Here is an 18,068-nt window from a genome sequence, read left to right on the forward strand (position 1 = left end):
CTAAAAGATATAACAACTTTAGCTTTTAGATTAAATTTTAAAAATCTGAATTAGGTGATTGAGTGGATTTGATGGAAGAGTTCCGGATAAGATCCATTTTCAAAAACACATATGTAGTTTAACAGTTGGTCACCAGTCGAACTAATCAATTAAACCACAAGAAAAGACAAGGTGCCTTCTAATAATTAAAAACGTCATTAAAAGTAAATTAACAACATGGAAACCGTGATTAAAGACTGTGGAATCAATTGGGTCCCAATCCCATCCTTTTTCTGTGGGTTCAAATGGGTCAATATGCTTTCTTCTTTTTTTTTTTTTTTTTTTTTTTTTTTTTTTTTTTGGGAAACTGGATATATAACCATAATGGGTCAATATGCTTATCAAAGACATTTATTAAAGGAGAAACTTGATATGAATCTAATTTTATGAGTCATTTTTTAGATGAGTCCAATTATATTTCATATCAGTTTTTTTTTTCATTTTCATACCAATTTACCCCTAAAATTACTTATAAGTAATCAATATTATCCCTTGATTTTAGGATTAGTATTTGTGATAAGTTTGACCTATTTGAGGTTTAAAGAATAAAATTCCCTTAATGATAGGATAATTGTTGGAATAAAATTACTACCTATATATCTCCAAGTGAGGATACGCCTCTTCATTTCTTCTTCTTTATCATTGTTCAGTTTTCCTCTTCTCTTCTTAGGCTTCCACTATATATGAAATTTGATTCTATTTGATCAAAGAATGGAGGTTGGTTGGCTTCTTTCATCAAATTGCTTGTTGTGTTCAAATTAGTTAATTTGGTGGTCAAAGTTGAATCTTCATTTGAGTTGTATTTTTACTCAAATTAATTGATTTCATGGCCGATATTTATCTACCTGTATCACAAGATTTTGTTATATAACCTACCTCTATTATAGGCAGATTATATTTTTCTATTTTTTATTATCTATCTCTATCACAAATTGCTTCTATATGTTTTCCTATATTACATAGTAATTTATCTTGCTTATAGGTAGGTAAATTGTGTATTTGTACATTTCAGTTCGTTTATCTACCTATTGATTAGATATATTTTCTTCGTTTGATATCTTACTTATAGGTATATGTACATTTATGTATTAGTATCTTTTAATTAGGTTGTATATTTTTGCAACTTAATCTATGATAAAATATTTTATTTTATTAAAAGGTAAAGAATTGAAACGGTTTTTTAAATGTTTAGTAGATTGCATATGTTTAAATATTCAAAATTTGAAAACAAAGGGTAAATAGGTTTAAAAATAGTTAAGTGGACCTAAATTAGAAATTTCAAAAAATTGGACTAAAGCCAATAGTACGTCAATTTTTTGGACCTATATCTTAATGCCCTAACCTAAAATCTCTAACTTCCAGTACCATCTTATTTGAACATTCACAATTAAGCCACATCAATATTTTTTGTTGCTTTCTTTGGAAAGAGAAAGAAAAAGAAGAATTAGAGATAGGACGGGACCAGAGGGCAAGAGAATGAGAGGGGAGAGAATCACACTCCTTGTATACCAAGCGATTCTACTACAAAATAAATATTAGAGCAATTTGATTTTTCTTTTTGATTGCAAAGTGATTTGATTTATATGCACATAGGAAATAAGGACCTCTCACTTACAATTCAAAAGTGAAAAAATATCACTAGACTACAACGTAGCAATAGAGCTAGTTATAACTAAGTAACTTAACTCATTATCAACCACCACGGGGTGGCTAGTAAATGGGAATGAATTCTAGGCTTGTATCCCCATGTCACGTCCTGTGCTCGATTGAAATGCCTTTGAGTTTTTTCGGCCTCTAGAATAGTGAACTGTCATGAATCCATCAACTGATCTCATTTAAAAAAAAAAACTCATTATCAATATATTTAGTTTTCCACATCTATGCGAGTCAAACTTGAAACATCTGCAACAAATGTAAATATAATACCATTAACACAAATAGAAAAAGACTAGTTGATGTGTTGGATTACCTAATGTTAAGAAATTGGTAGTTGGCTCGGTACCATTATGTTCTTAACCTTAATACTAGTAACATATGGAAAAAGTTGTCTTTTGAAGCGTGTCATCCAATGTGACATTGACTCGTCTCCACAGGGACTTCAACTAACCAATATTCCTCGATTAATGGGAAGTCAAATCTTTTGCCATTCTACCAAACGATTGTAATCTTCCTGCGAACATCCAGATTCTAAAGGGCTAGAGGCCAAAACACAAACAATCACCACCCAAAAGACTCCCAGCCCCATAAAATATACACACTTTTCCAATACAATACAAGATTTTCGCTTAATTCCGCAACTCTCAGAAAAAGCGAGTCAGAGTCAGCCAAGAGCAGCAGAACGCCGCCATTGAAGCCCATATGCTGACTAAACTACCTTTACGCGCACCCACATCATTCTTCCCTTTTTATTAGTAGACTTTTTGTTTACTGCTAATGAATGCCTGCACTTCTGTGAGTTCATCAATGGGAGTCGATAGAAAAAACCCAGGTACCAGAATTTGTAACTTCTCATTCCTTATTGTTTTCTGCTGGGCTCTCCCTCTGTTTTGCTCTGCGTCGAGTTCGATTTCGCGGGGGCAATCTATAAAAGATGGAGAGACTCTGATCTCGGATGGCCAAATATTCGAACTGGGTTTCTTCAGTCTGGGGAATTCATCGTCCCGGTACGTCGGAATTCGATATTACAAAATTTCGGACCCGTCAGTGATCTGGGTTGCAAACAGAGAAAACCCAATTTCTGATAAATCTGGAGTTTTGGAATTTAGAAGCGATGGAAATCTGGTTGTTTTGGATGGAAATGGCGCCACTGTTTGGTCTACTAACGCTTCAGCCGCCACTAACTCGACGGCGAGGCTCAATGACGAAGGAAGTCTTATTCTTTCCCGCCGCGGCGATGCCAGCATGGTCTATTGGCAGAGCTTTGACGATGCAGCGGACACATTTTTGCCGGGAATGAAAGTTGAGGTGAGTGATGAGATCGGAGAGAATCGGTTTCTGAGTTCGTGGAAGTCGGAAAGTGACCCTTCGGCCGGAGGGTACTCAATGGGCGTTGATCCTCGAGGATCGCCGCAGATTGTGATATGGGAAGGATCAAAACGGCGGTGGAGAAGCGGGCATTGGAACAAGCAGATATTCATTGGACTTCCGAATATGCCAACTACTTATGCATATGGTTTTAAGCTTAGTGATGAGAATGGGAAATCATACTTTACTTACAAGCCGTGGAATCCTTCGGATAAGTTGAGGTTTCGGATAAGGTGGGACGGGTACGAAGAGCAGCTGAAGTGGGCGGAAGAGAAGAGCCAGTGGGATGTGATACAATCTCAGCCTAACAAGACCAACCAATGTGAGTTTTACAACAAATGTGGAAGGTTTGGGGTGTGTAGTGCATCTGATGAATCGAGTTCAATTTGCCGTTGTATGCGTGGATTTCAACCGAGGAATTTGGATCAATGGACTGGGGGAAATTGGTCGGAAGGGTGTTATAGGAAAACCCCTTTGCAGTGTCAGGGAAATAGTACTAATGGAACGGTGGCAAGTGATGAAAAAGATGGATTTGTAGCGATAAGGTGTGCCAAGTTGCCGGATTTTGCAGACTTCGTTGTTGCAGTTCCAGGGGAGAGCTGCGAGGAGAAATGTCTCGAGAATTGTGCTTGTACTGCATATGCAAATGTTCAAGGGATAGGTTGTATGATGTGGACCGAAGACTTGATTGATGTCGAACAATTTACAAAGGGAGGAAACACATTGCATATTCGTGTTGCGCATTCAGATTTAGGTAAAGTTCAAATCCATTTGTCCTTCTTGTTGTTGGTGCTATTCGATTCAGTTCTTTTCCTAAAATTCATTTGTGTTCATTATTGAGGTTTCTGGTTTTGGCTTTTACTTTCTATACAAGAAAAAGCAAATGGTGAATTTTGGTCACTTCATTTTCCTTAAGTTCTGTTCCATTCAATTGCTGTGAGGAAAATTTAAACTGATGCATTTCACAGGAAATCAAACCTTCTGCCTTTTGCGGATCATTGAATTCTAAATTCGCCTCGAGGCAAGCTGCAGCAGCGAGTCCATAAAAGATAATCTAAAACGCCTTTGCTTGTTCTCCCATTCCATTTGAATCGTCTTTTTATCTGGCCAGTTCTTCTGCAGCAATTTTTCTTTTAGTCATATTGCACTCGTAACTTTAGTAGACCTTGATCTGTTTTTTTTGTCATCCATCCAAAAATGAAAAATAAGTTATTGTCTTTTGATTCCATGTCCTTTAATAATATCAAAGGCCAGACATGCTTTCTGTGCTGTATATTCAAATCATTGAAAATACAAAACATAGCACGGAAAGGGCCAGGAAACTGCTCAAATAACTATTAACTGTTTGAAATGTTACAACTTACAATGCATTATACTGCACTAATCTTTTAATTGATCTCCTTTTATATATAGGTAGCAAGAACAAATTGTCCACTGCTGTGATAGCAGTAATTTCCGTAGCGGGAGCATTGTTCGCTGTCATCATCCTATTGCTTTTGTGGAAGTTCAAAGCAAAACTGAAAGGTAGGACGCACATTTCCATCCTTCTGGTGAATGAGAGGGCAAATTTTTTAGTTAACTTAAGAAAGCTGGTAACTGTTCCATGATTTATTCTCCTGTCCATTTAGTTTCTAACTTATTTTTCTTCCTTTTGTTATCTAGTGTTGCCCACCACTTCTTCAATTTCATGGTTAAGGGGAGGTGATACATCAACGCTCAATGCTGGAAAAAGTACAGAATTTTCAACAGATGCTTCAGGATCGGTAGATGTTTATGCAGAAGGGAATCAAGTAAATAGATCCGAATTACGGCTGTTAAATTTGAGTTGTGTAGCAGCTGCAACGAACAACTTTTGTGAAGAAAATAAGCTTGGGAAGGGGGGATTTGGTACTGTCTACAAGGGTAGCCTTCCAGGGCTACCACAAATAGCTGTAAAAAGACTTTCGAGAAGGTCTACTCAAGGATTGGAGGAGTTCAAGAATGAGATTAGTCTGATTGCTAAGTTACAACACAGGAATCTCGTGAGACTATTGGGCTGCTGCATTGAAGGAGAAGAAAAGATGCTGGTTTATGAATACATGCCAAACAAAAGCTTGGATTTCTTTCTCTTCGGTATGTTCTCTTTCAGCTGATCAAGGGTTCTTTTTTCTGATAATTACATATCTGAAGTTTGTTTCACTTAGCAGTTGCCTTTTTGGTAAAATGACAGATCCAGCCAACCAATCACTACTAGATTGGAGAAAACGCTTCACAATTATTGAAGGGATTGCACGAGGGCTACTTTATCTCCATCGTGATTCAAGACTTAGAATTATTCATCGAGACCTAAAAGCTAGCAACATTTTGCTGGATGAAGATATGATTCCCAAAATTTCAGACTTTGGTATGGCAAGAATATTCGGGGGTAATGAAAATGAAGAAAATACAGCCCGAGTTGTTGGCACATAGTAAGAACAACCTGTCGACACTAATGCATTATAACTTATTTACCTCATGTTAAAATTATCAACCTGATCACAATATGCGTAATGCAGCGGTTATATGTCACCTGAATATGCAATGGAAGGTCTGTTTTCAGTGAAGTCAGATGTCTATAGCTTTGGTGTATTGCTGCTAGAGATTGTGAGTGGCCGAAGGAACACAAGTTTGCGATCAACGGAACACTTAAGCCTTATTGGATATGTAAGTTATTCTTGCATGATGTTTTAAATGCTAAATCCTAGCTATTACTTCTCCAATCAGTAACTACAACAATGGAATATGAAATTTTTGGAACGTTTTCAGGCATGGCATCTTTGGAACGAGAATCGAGCAGTGGACCTCATTGATCCTTCCATCGCAGAAACATGTTCCCAGAATGAAACTGAATTATTGAGATGCATACATGTAGGGTTGCTGTGTGTGCAAGACTACGCAGCTAGTAGACCAACCATGCCGGCCGTGGTGTTGATGCTGGAAAGTGAAGCTGCAAATCTTCAGTTACCAGTACAACCTATATTTACTTCAATTAGGAGACCCGTGGATACAAAATTTGGTACAGAAGGCCAGGATGTAGCATCCTCGAACAATGTAACGATTACAGTGTTGGAAGGGAGATGATAGTTAATCTTCCTCCATGTTTATATGCTATTCCATCTCCTATGGGGGTTATTAGCAAAATTTGTATAGCCTGTAATTTTTCGTTAAACAATCGTCAGGGGAAAGGTAAATACTCGCAACGGAATTCTAAGAGACGGTGAAGTTGGGAGGAATATGGACTGGGTGGGGGGTCCACATTGTTTTTATTAAAAAGTTTAAATTTTTCTATTCTTTTAAAGGAATTTTTTTTTTCCAATTTGTTTTCTTTTTGCTTATGTGGCATATTTGTGACATTCCTGTCAGCATAAATAAAGGTTTTTAATTTGTCATATCATCACTTAATGGTTAAGTTAATGGATTGATTAACGGTTGTATGTTATTGAAATAAAATAAGTAAATGTATGAAATTGAAATGTTTTAAAAATATTGTATAAGTTTCAATTAACCCTAAACTTGAGGGAAAAAAAAAACTTTTTACCCTAAATCATGAGTCAAAAACCTCGGAAAGCAGAAGTAGGTGAGACCATGCTTCTAAAAAGAGTGTGTTTTTTAATGAGATGAGTGAATAGTGCGCATTAATGAAACTTTCTAAATGACAACTCTAGCCTCCCTTGACTCCCTATTGTCTCCGTTCTTATTCCACGTGAAACTAATCAGGCCTAATTTTGCACTGTTCACAGCTCGCTCTCTCGTCTCTAGCTAGTCCTGTATTGTAACAATGGCTGCAAGGGTCGAATCCGATTTTCTCGACTAAGACTATTACGTATATGTAGACTTCAAATCTCCAATACCTTTTGTACCAGATGAGATTGATTTCAGTCATCTTTTTAATTTAAATAGGAATGATGGATGTAAGGTGATGGGGCCCTAATGTATAGTTAGGTGGTGTTTATGCATATTTCTCGAATAATTATTTAGAGTTTGAGTTATATCTTATTTTGTCGAATGATAAAACTAAAAGCATAAATAACGTCATGTCATTTTCAGTCATTTTACATAATCAAATATACTTATAATAAAAGTTTACAAAACATTCCGACATTGGTTTTTTAGCTAAAAGTACTTTTTATAATTATACTTTATCAATCACATAATTGATTTATTTCACAGCTATTTATTATCATAACACAACACAGCAAAAACAGTTTAAAAAAATGGTACTGCTACCCCGCACTAGCCCTTAATCTCTCTGTTCGTGTAGAATTTTCTTTCATTGTACAAAAGACAGATGCAAGAAATATCATTTACCGAATGAGAGTACAGATTTTTATAATCTCAGCTGCCGAAATAAAACGTGACATGCCCCGACCCTGATATTTCCTGAATACCAGGATAGACGCGTGCTGACCGACATACGAGGGTGACGAAATCCATTAATTGATACAAAAGCTAAAAATAAGAAATAAATAAGGGTTATGAATTTAAAATACAATGAAATAATAATTTAGGAACGTGCTCAGAGTATAGTTACAACTAAACCTAATCACTAAAAAGAATTAAGATAAAATTGAATGAATAAAGAAGTGGGTCCTACATCAACAAGATTCAAAGATGCTGCTGCGAAAGTGTCTTGACGCTGGGATTAGGTGCCTTAATCCTAAGTCCTGAATGGAGGCGTAAAACAAAGGTGAGTGGACCAAGTTCATATATATAATAATAATAAAACAGTTATCAACATACTAACCCCCAAAGTTTAATAGTGAAAACTATTAGCATAGTAAGTGAAGGATTTAATAAAAATCCTAGCATGCCAAAAATATCTCAAAAGTCATATCGCGGAACAACATTGCGGAAATCAAAACAGTAAACGTATCGTATATCGTCTCGTAAGTGTGGTGTGTTGCTAGAAAGATCACTAAATAAATATAACTCCCGGCCCAATACCTGCTCCGTGGTCTCTGCGCCCGTAACCAGAGATTACCAACTCCCGGCCCAATGCCTGCTCCATGTCCCTCAGCCCATAGCTAGGGATTATTTCTCCCGGCCAAAATGCCAACACCAGATCCTCGCCCTAGGCAGCATAGTGTCCTCTAGGTACGCACAAATAGTTACGTCTTTCATAAATAACCATTTTATAGTATAAGGTCATCCATCGTCTATACTATAAAGAAGGGTTTCTAAAACATGTTCTAGCATCCTATCGTCATCCATCAGATAGTCTACCAGATCATGGTTTTTATAGAAAATACGATATATTAAAATATACCTCAAAATAGGCCAACAATTGATTCCTCACCAAAAACACGAGACGAAAATCAATATATTTAATAAACAGGCTTCACATAAATCAAATCATAAACTTGTAGGCATGCTAATCATTTATGCAATTAAATTATAAAATCATGTAATTTTAGAAGGGGTCCACTCACAGTACTTAGTTGCCAAAAGCTGCGCCACTAGCGAAGATGAAAACGTAGATATAATTGCCCCTAAGCACATTAAATGGTACAATTAATAAAACTATATTAGGACAATTGAATTTGGAAAAAACGAATATTGGAAACGGATTCAGAAAGTCAACTCTAAAGTCAACGTTGACCGGGGGTCAACGGTCAAACTAGGTCAAACGGGTTTTAGGCTTGAATCCAGGTTAGGGTTTAAGTTAAATAGGATTAGGATCTATTGGGTTTAGGGTCTAATGAGTTTTAGAATCCTAAGGCTTTTGGATTAAAAGGGTTTAGGGTGAAGAAATGTGGTTTGGGCCTAAGCCCAAACACACACACACCACACAACACAAGCACGACACATGCACGGCATGCATGGGTTTAAGGTGAAGCAATGTGGTTTGGGCCTAAGCCCAAACACACACACACACACCACACAACACAAGCACGACACATGCACGGCATGCATGACATGCATATACACACACGCACACACACACTAAATACACACACACGCACACACACACACTAAATACACACACACGGGCTGCACATCACACACACCACACACACTTACACACACAACACACACACGGCCCAAAGGCCTCACAACCAAAAGGGTTGGGCTCGGCAGGAAGGCCCAAAGGCCTTGGGTTTGGTGGGTCGCAGGACCCAATGGAAAAGAAAGCCGGAAATTCGGCCGAAAAGTTCTCTAACTTTATACGCTCATAACTTTGTCAATACTTAACGAAATCAAGTGAAATAAGAACGAAAGTTGTAGCCTTCGAAGAGACGAAGAGAATAGTACCTCACACGACGTCTAACTCGCCGTGGTTTGGCCGTAAAATTCCTCGAAAGCCTCAGAGGTCGCCGGAAACTGGGTAAGATTCAAATGCGTATAACTTCTTCCATAGGCAACGAAATTGAGTGAAACAAAAAGGAAAGTTGTAGTTCTCAGCGAGACGAAGAGATTGATACCTTGCACGTCGGCCAAATCGCCGTGGTTTGGCCGGAAATTGAGACACGGGTGAGAGGGAGAGAGTTGCAGAGAAATGGAGATACGGGAAAGAGAAAACAGAGAGAGAAGAGAGAGATGGGACGCTGGGGTCAGAAATCAGGGGTGGGTCCCCAGGCTCACCATTTAAGACCCAACAACAAATTTTAAAAGGAAAATAAATTCCCAAACTTGGTGAAAACACAAAAATACTTTTTCTGTAGAGTAAATTGCGGAACGGGTTGTTACAAAACGTGAAAGTGCAAAAAGATTGAGCAAAGTCAATAAACCTCAGCTGCTGAAATAAAACGTGAAACTGCCGAAAGATGAAGTCAAGTGAGTAAATCTCAGCTGTTGGAATAAAACGTGAAAGAGATGAAGCAAAGTCAATAAATCTCAGCTGTTGGAATAAAACGTGACACTGCTGAAAAATGAAGCAAAGTCAGTAAATCTCAGCTGTTGGAATAAAACTTGAAACTGCTGAAAGACGAAGCAAATATATTGACTTAGAGAGCATTCGCAGAAGTTTTCTGCTCAAAGAAATGGAAGTCATTTCACTGACTGAAGTTTAAGAGCAGTCCAGTACGCTTCAAATGCGAATTCACCTGCTATTCGTAAAATTCTTTCATCTCAATTCTAGCCCAAAACAGTATTTCAATGTTCCATCGCATTGTACTCCCAGCAAATTTTAACCATTCAGATGCAAATTGGAACCAAAACTAGTGTTAATCCTTTGAATTCCTCCATGTTCTTCCTGTTCTTCTTTAGCTTGCTTCTTCTGTCACGGCACCATTGTGCCGAAGTTTACGAGATAAGTCCTGCACAACCATTATCAGAGGGACAAACTCTTGTCTCCCCCAGCCTGGTTTTCGAATTGGGATTCTTCAGCCCTAATAACGATTCTGGTAAGAATAAGTACGTGGGGATATGGCACAAGAGTATTTTTCCTCGAAAAGTTGTATGGGTGGCCAACAGAGAAAAGCCGGTTGCAGCTTCAGACACCTTGGCAAGTTTGAGAATAAGCAGCAAGGGGAATCTGGAGCTTGTAGATGGAAAAAAGAACTCTCTTTGGTCAACGAATATTTCAGTGCCATCTAATGGCTCAGCTGCAGCTCTTTTAGACAGCGGAAACTTTGTCGTAAAAGATGATGATGTAGGAGCTGATCCATTGTGGCAGAGTTTTGATTATCCTAGTGACACGCATCTGCCAGGTATGCTGCTGGGGTTCGATAGCAAATCTGGAGATACGAATTTCCTGACTTCCTGGAAAAGTGAGAGTGATCCATCGACGGGGATGTTCTTGGTTGGACTGACAACAGAGGTGCCATCACAGATTGTAGTCTGGATTAATGGATCAACTCCCTACTGGAGAAGCGGGCCGTGGGATAAATCAAGGTACATTGGGCTACCAGGTACGAATAATGGGTATATAAATGGACTCAAATTAGATGATAATGTGAGGCAAGAAACAAAGTATAATTTTTTTAATTTCGGGGACACTTTGGCATACTCAGACATCTCTTCAGACGGTATACTTAAACTTATGTATTCGGAACATGGAGAGAACTGGATTCTTGACTTTGTAGCACAGAACAGTTCATGTGATAAGTATGCAGCATGTGGACCTTTCGGGATTTGCAAACGTTCTGAATCTCCAACGACTCCAATATGCAAGTGTTTGAAAGGGTTTGCACCGAAGTCACACGAGGAATGGAGCAAGGGAAACAGGACAGGAGGGTGTGTGAGGCAAACCAAACTGGTTTGTGAGACTAATACAAACCAGTCAGTTGCTTCGAGAAAAACTGAAGATGGGTTTCTGAAGATGGTGCGGTTAAAAGTACCAGATTTTCATGAATATATCACGTCTTTGGATGCACAAGAGTGCAGGACACATTGCCTGAAAAATTGTTCTTGCCTGGCTTATGCACATGTTAATAACATAGGATGTTTGGTCTGGTCCAAAGACCTTATTGACATGCAGGAATTTGCCTATGGTGGAGAAGATCTTTTTGTTCGCCTCGACCGTTCAGAACTAGGTAAATGATAATATTGCTTGTACAGCTCCAATTAGCTAGCTATATGTTTTACACAACTTTTGTATTACTAATTCAAATTTTTCAGGTGAAGGAAAGCCAATAAAGTTAATTTCCAGCCTCACAGCAATTTGTTTGATTAGTATCTTGGGTGCCACAGCGTTTGGTTTCCAGAGGTTGCGAGCTAACAAAAAGGGTAAGAGAATGAGATGGATGTGATTGACATGAGCAAACTAACCAAAAATGCTTGGACGCTGACCTGACTTGGTTTTTTATTCTTACAATATCCATATCAGGAAATGCCAGATTAACTGATACATTCAAGAACACAAGAGACACTCTTCAAGAATATATTAGAAAACATGATCCATCAGAGCTATTCATCTATAATTTTTATAGCATATTAATTGCAACGAACAATTTCAGTATCACAAACAAGCTCGGGGAAGGAGGATTTGGCCCTGTATACAAGGTGATTATGCATTTTTTTTCTCTATCTATAGGAAAATTTAATATCGCACAGCTACAAGCCTACAAGTCTACAACTGCAAGATACAGATACCAGTGTAATGATTAATTTGTCGCCGGCCTCGTGTAGGGTAAGCTGGAAGAAGGGAAGGAAATAGCAGTAAAAAGACTATCTAGTAGCTCAGGGCAGGGCATGGAAGAGTTCAAGAATGAAATGCTGTTGATCTCCAAACTCCAGCATAAAAATCTTGTTAGGATCATGGGTTGCTGCGTTAAAGACGATGAGAAGTTACTGATTTATGAGTTCATGCCATACAGAAGCTTGGATACTCTTCTATTCAGTTAGTTTTCTTTTCGTTACCTATCGCGTTCCTTAATTAATATATTGGTAATCTCTGTTCTATTGTTTTAAATTGTACATTTGTAATGGGTATTATTGTGATTAGATCCAACGCTGAGAGCAGTGCTTGATTGGAGTAGACGCTTCAATATTATTCAGGGTGTCGCTAGAGGGTTTCTTTATCTTCATCGTGATTCCTATTTGAAAGTAATACATAGAGATTTGAAGGTTAGTAACATTCTCTTGGATGAGAAAATGAACCCAAAAATTTCAGATTTTGGATTGTCACGAATCGTTGAAGCAGCACAGAGTCTATCAACTACTCACAAGGTTGTGGGAACACTGTAAGCATAATTTCTTTTCCTCTTCTTGGAAGAACATTTTTCCCAAGACCTTACACAAAGAAGCAATATTTAGCTAATACTAATTAACGAATTGCTTGTCTAGTGGTTATATGTCTCCAGAGTATGCCATGGTTGGAGTATTTTCTGAAAAATCTGATGTCTATAGCTTTGGCATCTTGCTATTGGAGATCATTAGTGGCAGTAAAAATACCAGCTTCTATTACAGCGAAGAACAACTAGGCTTCCTAGCTTATGTAAGCTCACATTCTAATCTAATGAATTATGAAATTATGAGCAGATCAGTTTAACAATTGTAGCCAACATAAATTAACTTTGTCAGGCATGGCAGTTATGGAATGAAGGGAGGGGATTGAAATTTGTAGATGAAGTGTTGGCAGATTCTTATTCCTCATCAGAAGTAACGAGATGCATGCATATCGGGCTTCTTTGTGTGCAGGACAAGGCCGCGGACAGGCCTACCATGCCGGATGTAGTTTTCATGCTAAGTAGTGAAAAGGATCCTCCACCACCTAAGCAGCCTATATTTTCTAATTTCGAAAACTCATCAGTCTTCGATCCTCACCCACATTACGACAACATTTTCTCTGTGGATGAAGGTACCATAACAATGATCGAAGGACGATAAGCAATCCCATACCATTGAATCACAATGCAATGAAATTTCGATCATTATTCTGGAATGTTCTTAGACCTACAACTCAATTTAATCTCAGTCACATCAATTGTTACGTTTGTTTAATAGACTAGTCAGTCTTAGTCTATCAGTATTATATGTTAAATAGTCAGACTGCTTGTTGAAATTGGTTGTAGTTGGTCAAAGTTCGTGTAGAAGCTTCTTTCAATGTATAAAACGCAGACGTAAGCACCGCATGAGATTACTGAATTTTATAATCTCAGCTGTTGAAATAAAATGCGAAACTGCTGAAAGATGAAGCAAAAATATTGACTTTGAGAGTGAAGTTTACTAATAGTTTAATACGCTTAAAATGCGAATCCATCTGCCATTCATAAAATTATTTTATCTGAATTTTAGCCCAAAATGGTATTCAATTGTTAGTATTGCGACAGTTAATGCTTTGAATTTCTTCATGTTTTTCATATTCTTCTTCAGCTTGCTTCTTCTGTCACGGCACCGTTGTGTCGAAATTTATGAGATAAATCCTTCGCAACCATTATCAGAGGGACAATCTATTGTCTCCCCTGGCCATGTTTTCGAATTGGGATTCTTCAGTCCTAATAATAATTCCGGTAATAATAAGTACGTGGGGATGTGGCACAAGAGTATATTTCCTCGAAAAGTTGTATGGGTGGCCAACAGAGAAAAGCCGATTGCAGCTTCAGACACCTTGGCGAATTTGAGAATAAGCAACAAGGGGAATCTGGAGCTTGTAGATGGAAAACTGAATTCTCTTTGGTCAACGAATATTTCGGTGCCATCTAATGGTTCAGCTGCAGCTCTTTTAGACAGTGGAAACTTTGTCGTAAAAGATTATGATGTAGGAGCTGATCCATTGTGGCAGAGTTTTGATTATCCTAGCGACACACTTTTGCCAAGTATGCTGCTGGGGTTCGATAACAAATCAGGAGATACAAAATTCCTGACTTCCTGGAAAAGTGAGAGTGATCCATCGATGGGGATGTTCTTGGTTGTACTGACACCAGAGGTGCCATCACAGATTGTAATCTGGATTAATGGATCAACTCCCTACTGGAGAAGCGGGCCGTGGGATAAATCAAAGTTCATCGGGCTACCATGTACGAATGATGGGTATCTAGGTGGATTCATTTTGGATGATAATGTGAGGCAAGGACCAAAGTATTATTCTTATAATTTCGGGGACACTTTGGCATACTTTGACATCTCTTCAGACGGTATAGTTAAGCTTAAGTGTTCAGAGCGTGGAGAGAACTGGATTCTTAACTTTGTGGCACAGAACAGTTCATGTGATAAGTATGCAGCATGTGGACCTTTCGGGATTTGCAAAAGTTCTGAATCTCCAACGACTCCAATATGCAAGTGTTTGAAAGGGTTTGTACCGAAGTCACACGAGGAATGGAGCAAGGGAAACAGGACAGGAGGGTGTGTGAGGCAAACCAAATTGGTTTGTGAGACTAATACAAACCAGTCAGTTGCTTCGAGAAGAAATGAAGACGGGTTTTTGAAGGTGGTGCGGTTAAAAGTACCAGATTTTCATGAATATATCTGGTCTTCGGATGCAGAAGAGTGCAAAACGAGATGCTTAAATAATTGTTCTTGCCTGGCTTATGCATATGTCAATAATATAGGGTGTTTGGCCTGGTCCAATGACTTAATTGATATACAGGAATTTGCCTATGGTGGACAAGATCTTTTTGTTCGTCTGGACCGCTCAGAACTAGGTAACTGATAATATTGCTTGTACAGCTCCAATTAGCTAGCTACATGTTTCACACAAATTTTGTATTACTAATTCAAAATTTTCAGGTGAAGGAAAGCCAATAAAGTTAATTGCCAGCCTCACAGCGATTTGTTTGATTTGTATCTTGGGCGCCATAGCTTTTGGTTTCCAGACGTTGCGAGCTAACAAAAAGGGTAAGAGAATTAGATGGATGTGATTGATATGAGCAAACTAACAAAAAATGCTTAGTTTGACCTGAATATGTTATTCTGCCGATCTGACTCAGTCTTTTATTCTTACGTTTTCCATATCAGGAAATGGCAGATTAACTGATACAATTGAGAACGCAAGAGACACTCTTCAAGAATATATTAGAAAATATGATCCATCGGAGCTATTCATCTATAATTTTGATAGCATATTAATCGCAACGAACAATTTCAGTATCACAAACAAACTTGGGGAAGGAGGATTTGGCCCTGTTTACAAGGTGATTATACATTCTTCTTTTTTTTTTTTTTCTGTCTCTCTATCTGTAGGAAATTTAATTTCACAACAGCTACAAGCCTACAAGTCTACAACTGCATAGTGTAATGATTAATTTGTCGCCGGCCTTGTGTAGGGTAAGCTGGAAGAAGGGAAGGAAATAGCAGTAAAAAGATTATCTAGTAGCTCAGGGCAGGGCATGGAAGAATTCGAGAATGAAATGCTGTTGATCTCCAAACTCCAGCATAAAAATCTTGTTAGGATCATGGGTTGCTGCGTTAAAGACGACGAGAAGTTACTGATTTATGAGTTCATGCCAAACAGAAGCTTGGATACTCTTCTATTCAGTTAGTTTTTTTCACCGGCACTCTTTATGTCTTGCTAGAATTTCTTTTTGTTACCTATCAAGTTCCTTAATTAATATATTGGTAACCTCTGTTCTATTTATTTTATTTTATTTTTATTTTTAAATTGTACATTTCGATGGGTATTGTGTTTAGATCCAATGCGGAGAGCAGTGCTTGATTGGGGTAGATGCTTCAATATTATTCAGGGTGTCGCTAGAGGGCTTCTTTATCTTCATCGTGATTCCTATTTGAAAGTAATACATAGAGATTTGAAAGTCAGTAACATTCTCTTGAATGAGAAAATGAACCCAAAAATTTCAGATTTTGGATTGTCACGAATCGTTGAAGCAGCACAAAGTCTATCAACTACTCACAAGGTTGTGGGAACACTGTAAGCATAATTTCTTTTCCTCTTGTTGGAAGAACATTTTTCCCAAGACCGTACACAAAGAAGCAATATTTTAGCTAAATACTAATTAATGAATTGCTTGTCCAGTGGTTATATGTCTCCAGAGTATGCCATGGGAGGAATATTTTCTGAAAAATCTGATGTCTATAGCTTCGGCGTCTTGCTATTGGAAATCATTAGCGGCAGGAAAAGTACCAGCTTCTATTACAAAGAAGAACAGCAAGGCTTCCTAGCTTATGTAAGCTCACATCCTAAATCTAATGAATTATGAAATTATGAGCAGATCAGTTTAATAATTAACAACATAAATGAACTTTGTCAGGTATGGCACTTGTGGAATGAAGGCAGGGGATTGAAATTTGTAGATGAAGTGTTGGCGGATTCTTATTCCTTATCAGAAGTAACGAGATGTATGCGTATTGGGCTTCTTTGCGTGCAGGACAAGGCCGCAGACAGGCCTACCATGCCAGATGTAGTTTTCATGCTAAGTAGTGAAAAGGATCTTCCACCACCAAAGCAGCCTATATTTACTAATTTCGAAAACTTATCAGTCTACGATCCTCACCCACATACCGATGCATCACAATGCAATGAATTTCGGTCATGTTCTTAGACCTACGAGTCGAGTTAATCTCAGCCACATCAGTTGCTAGGTTTGGTTATAGACTAGTCATAGTCTTCGTCTAGTTTATATGTTGAATAGTCAGATTGCTTGTCAAAATTGGTTGTACCTACTCGGAGTTCGTGTTGAAGCATCTTACATTGTATAAAATGTCAAATTATTAGAGAGATGGGCCAAAGCTCATTTCCAACAGTACCGATATCATCCACAACTTGTTAATTATCACCTGTATAGTCTGATAGATGTGGCGTTTTACCACAAAAGACCTCGGTGTTAGATGGAATGCAGTTGAAATATTTAAACTCTTCTTTCTTTCTTTCAGCAGCTGATGTGGAATATTCAATTTATTTGATTCATAAACATTTAAAAAACTAAGATGTTATTGATGAAAGGATGTGGTTTAGAGTGCAGGCATCCTTTTCCAATTATTGTTGCCTATTCAATTTATTTGATTCATAAACATTAGAGTACATTTATCTTGTTGGACTATTTGTCATGGGAAAATTGTTGTCTGGACATGCCACACTGCATTCGTTATTACAAATGCAAATATGTGGCATGAACGGCAAAATTACCACGATGCAAGTTGATGCACTTTTTTAGTGACTGCTAATTTTAATAAAAAAAAATTGTTATTATGCCATTCATTATATTTTATGTTGGCCATTAATCATATATTCATGTGTTGGCAGTGCCATTATATGAACTTTTAGGAAAAAAATAAAATTGCCCATTCTAAATATATTTCACTTTCATTCTACCAATAGAGTTATTATTTCATCTCTGCGTTTACATCCTTTACAATATAAATTTGTTGATATCTAATTTCATTGCACCTTTTATTTTATTTTATTTTTTCTTTTGACTAGGCTACTTTCTTGGCAATCAAGAATACAAGGAAACTTTAGATATTCTAGTGAACAACTTTTGTTATCTTTTATCAATATAAATCAAACAATACTCCCTAATACTTCTTTCCATGTATTTCACAATCTTTTATATGTAAGTACTACTATTGATCAAAAGCCACATAAACTACTTAAATAAACTCACATCTAATCTTTTTGGCATTCACAAAACAAATATGTGATCTTTTGTATG

General features: G+C 37.6%; 3 protein-coding genes and 1 long non-coding RNA gene across 6 annotated transcripts; 3 read left to right on the forward strand and 1 right to left on the reverse strand.

Moving 5' to 3' along the window:
* Positions 1-2,181: 2,181 nt before the first annotated feature.
* Positions 2,182-6,475, forward strand: LOC103408069 (G-type lectin S-receptor-like serine/threonine-protein kinase B120). The gene is made up of 6 exons (XM_008346936.4): positions 2,182-3,817; positions 4,477-4,587; positions 4,726-5,175; positions 5,273-5,510; positions 5,598-5,745; positions 5,848-6,475. The coding sequence occupies exons 1-6, from the start codon at positions 2,473-2,475 to the stop codon at positions 6,160-6,162; spliced, it is 2,607 nt and encodes an 868-aa protein (XP_008345158.3). The 5' UTR covers positions 2,182-2,472; the 3' UTR covers positions 6,163-6,475.
* A 1,059-nt stretch (positions 6,476-7,534) lies between these two features.
* Positions 7,535-9,634, reverse strand: LOC139188366 (uncharacterized). The gene is made up of 4 exons (XR_011571763.1): positions 9,504-9,634; positions 9,334-9,402; positions 8,026-8,570; positions 7,535-7,745 (listed from the first exon to the last, which is right to left on the reverse strand). It is a non-coding gene; the product is annotated as an uncharacterized lncRNA (long non-coding RNA).
* Positions 9,635-9,936: 302 nt separating this feature from the next.
* Positions 9,937-13,677, forward strand: LOC103426937 (G-type lectin S-receptor-like serine/threonine-protein kinase At1g61550). Of its 2 annotated transcripts, none has more exons than XM_029110421.2 (7): positions 9,937-11,555; positions 11,641-11,748; positions 11,849-12,024; positions 12,151-12,361; positions 12,467-12,704; positions 12,808-12,958; positions 13,054-13,677. In XM_029110421.2, exons 1-7 carry the CDS (start codon positions 10,220-10,222, stop codon positions 13,348-13,350), a joined length of 2,517 nt encoding a protein of 838 aa, XP_028966254.1. In that variant the 5' UTR covers positions 9,937-10,219; the 3' UTR covers positions 13,351-13,677. The 2 variants fall into 2 exon arrangements, with proteins under 2 accessions (XP_028966254.1, XP_028966253.1); XM_029110420.2 differs by having other exon boundaries at positions 10,014-11,555; positions 13,045-13,677.
* On the forward strand, positions 13,670-17,159 carry LOC103446654 (G-type lectin S-receptor-like serine/threonine-protein kinase At1g61550). Of its 2 annotated transcripts, none has more exons than XM_029110419.2 (7): positions 13,670-15,104; positions 15,190-15,297; positions 15,418-15,593; positions 15,726-15,936; positions 16,090-16,327; positions 16,433-16,583; positions 16,668-17,159. In XM_029110419.2, the coding sequence occupies exons 1-7, from the start codon at positions 13,712-13,714 to the stop codon at positions 16,956-16,958; spliced, it is 2,568 nt and encodes an 855-aa protein (XP_028966252.1). In that variant the 5' UTR covers positions 13,670-13,711; the 3' UTR covers positions 16,959-17,159. The 2 variants fall into 2 exon arrangements, 1 of the variants encoding a protein (XP_028966252.1); XR_003777063.2 differs by having other exon boundaries at positions 13,712-15,104; positions 16,090-16,313.
* The last annotated feature ends 909 nt before the right edge of the window (positions 17,160-18,068 follow it).

This window comes from Malus domestica, chromosome 10 (assembly GCF_042453785.1).
Source record: "Malus domestica chromosome 10, GDT2T_hap1".
NCBI classification, from domain to species: domain Eukaryota; kingdom Viridiplantae; phylum Streptophyta; class Magnoliopsida; order Rosales; family Rosaceae; genus Malus; species Malus domestica.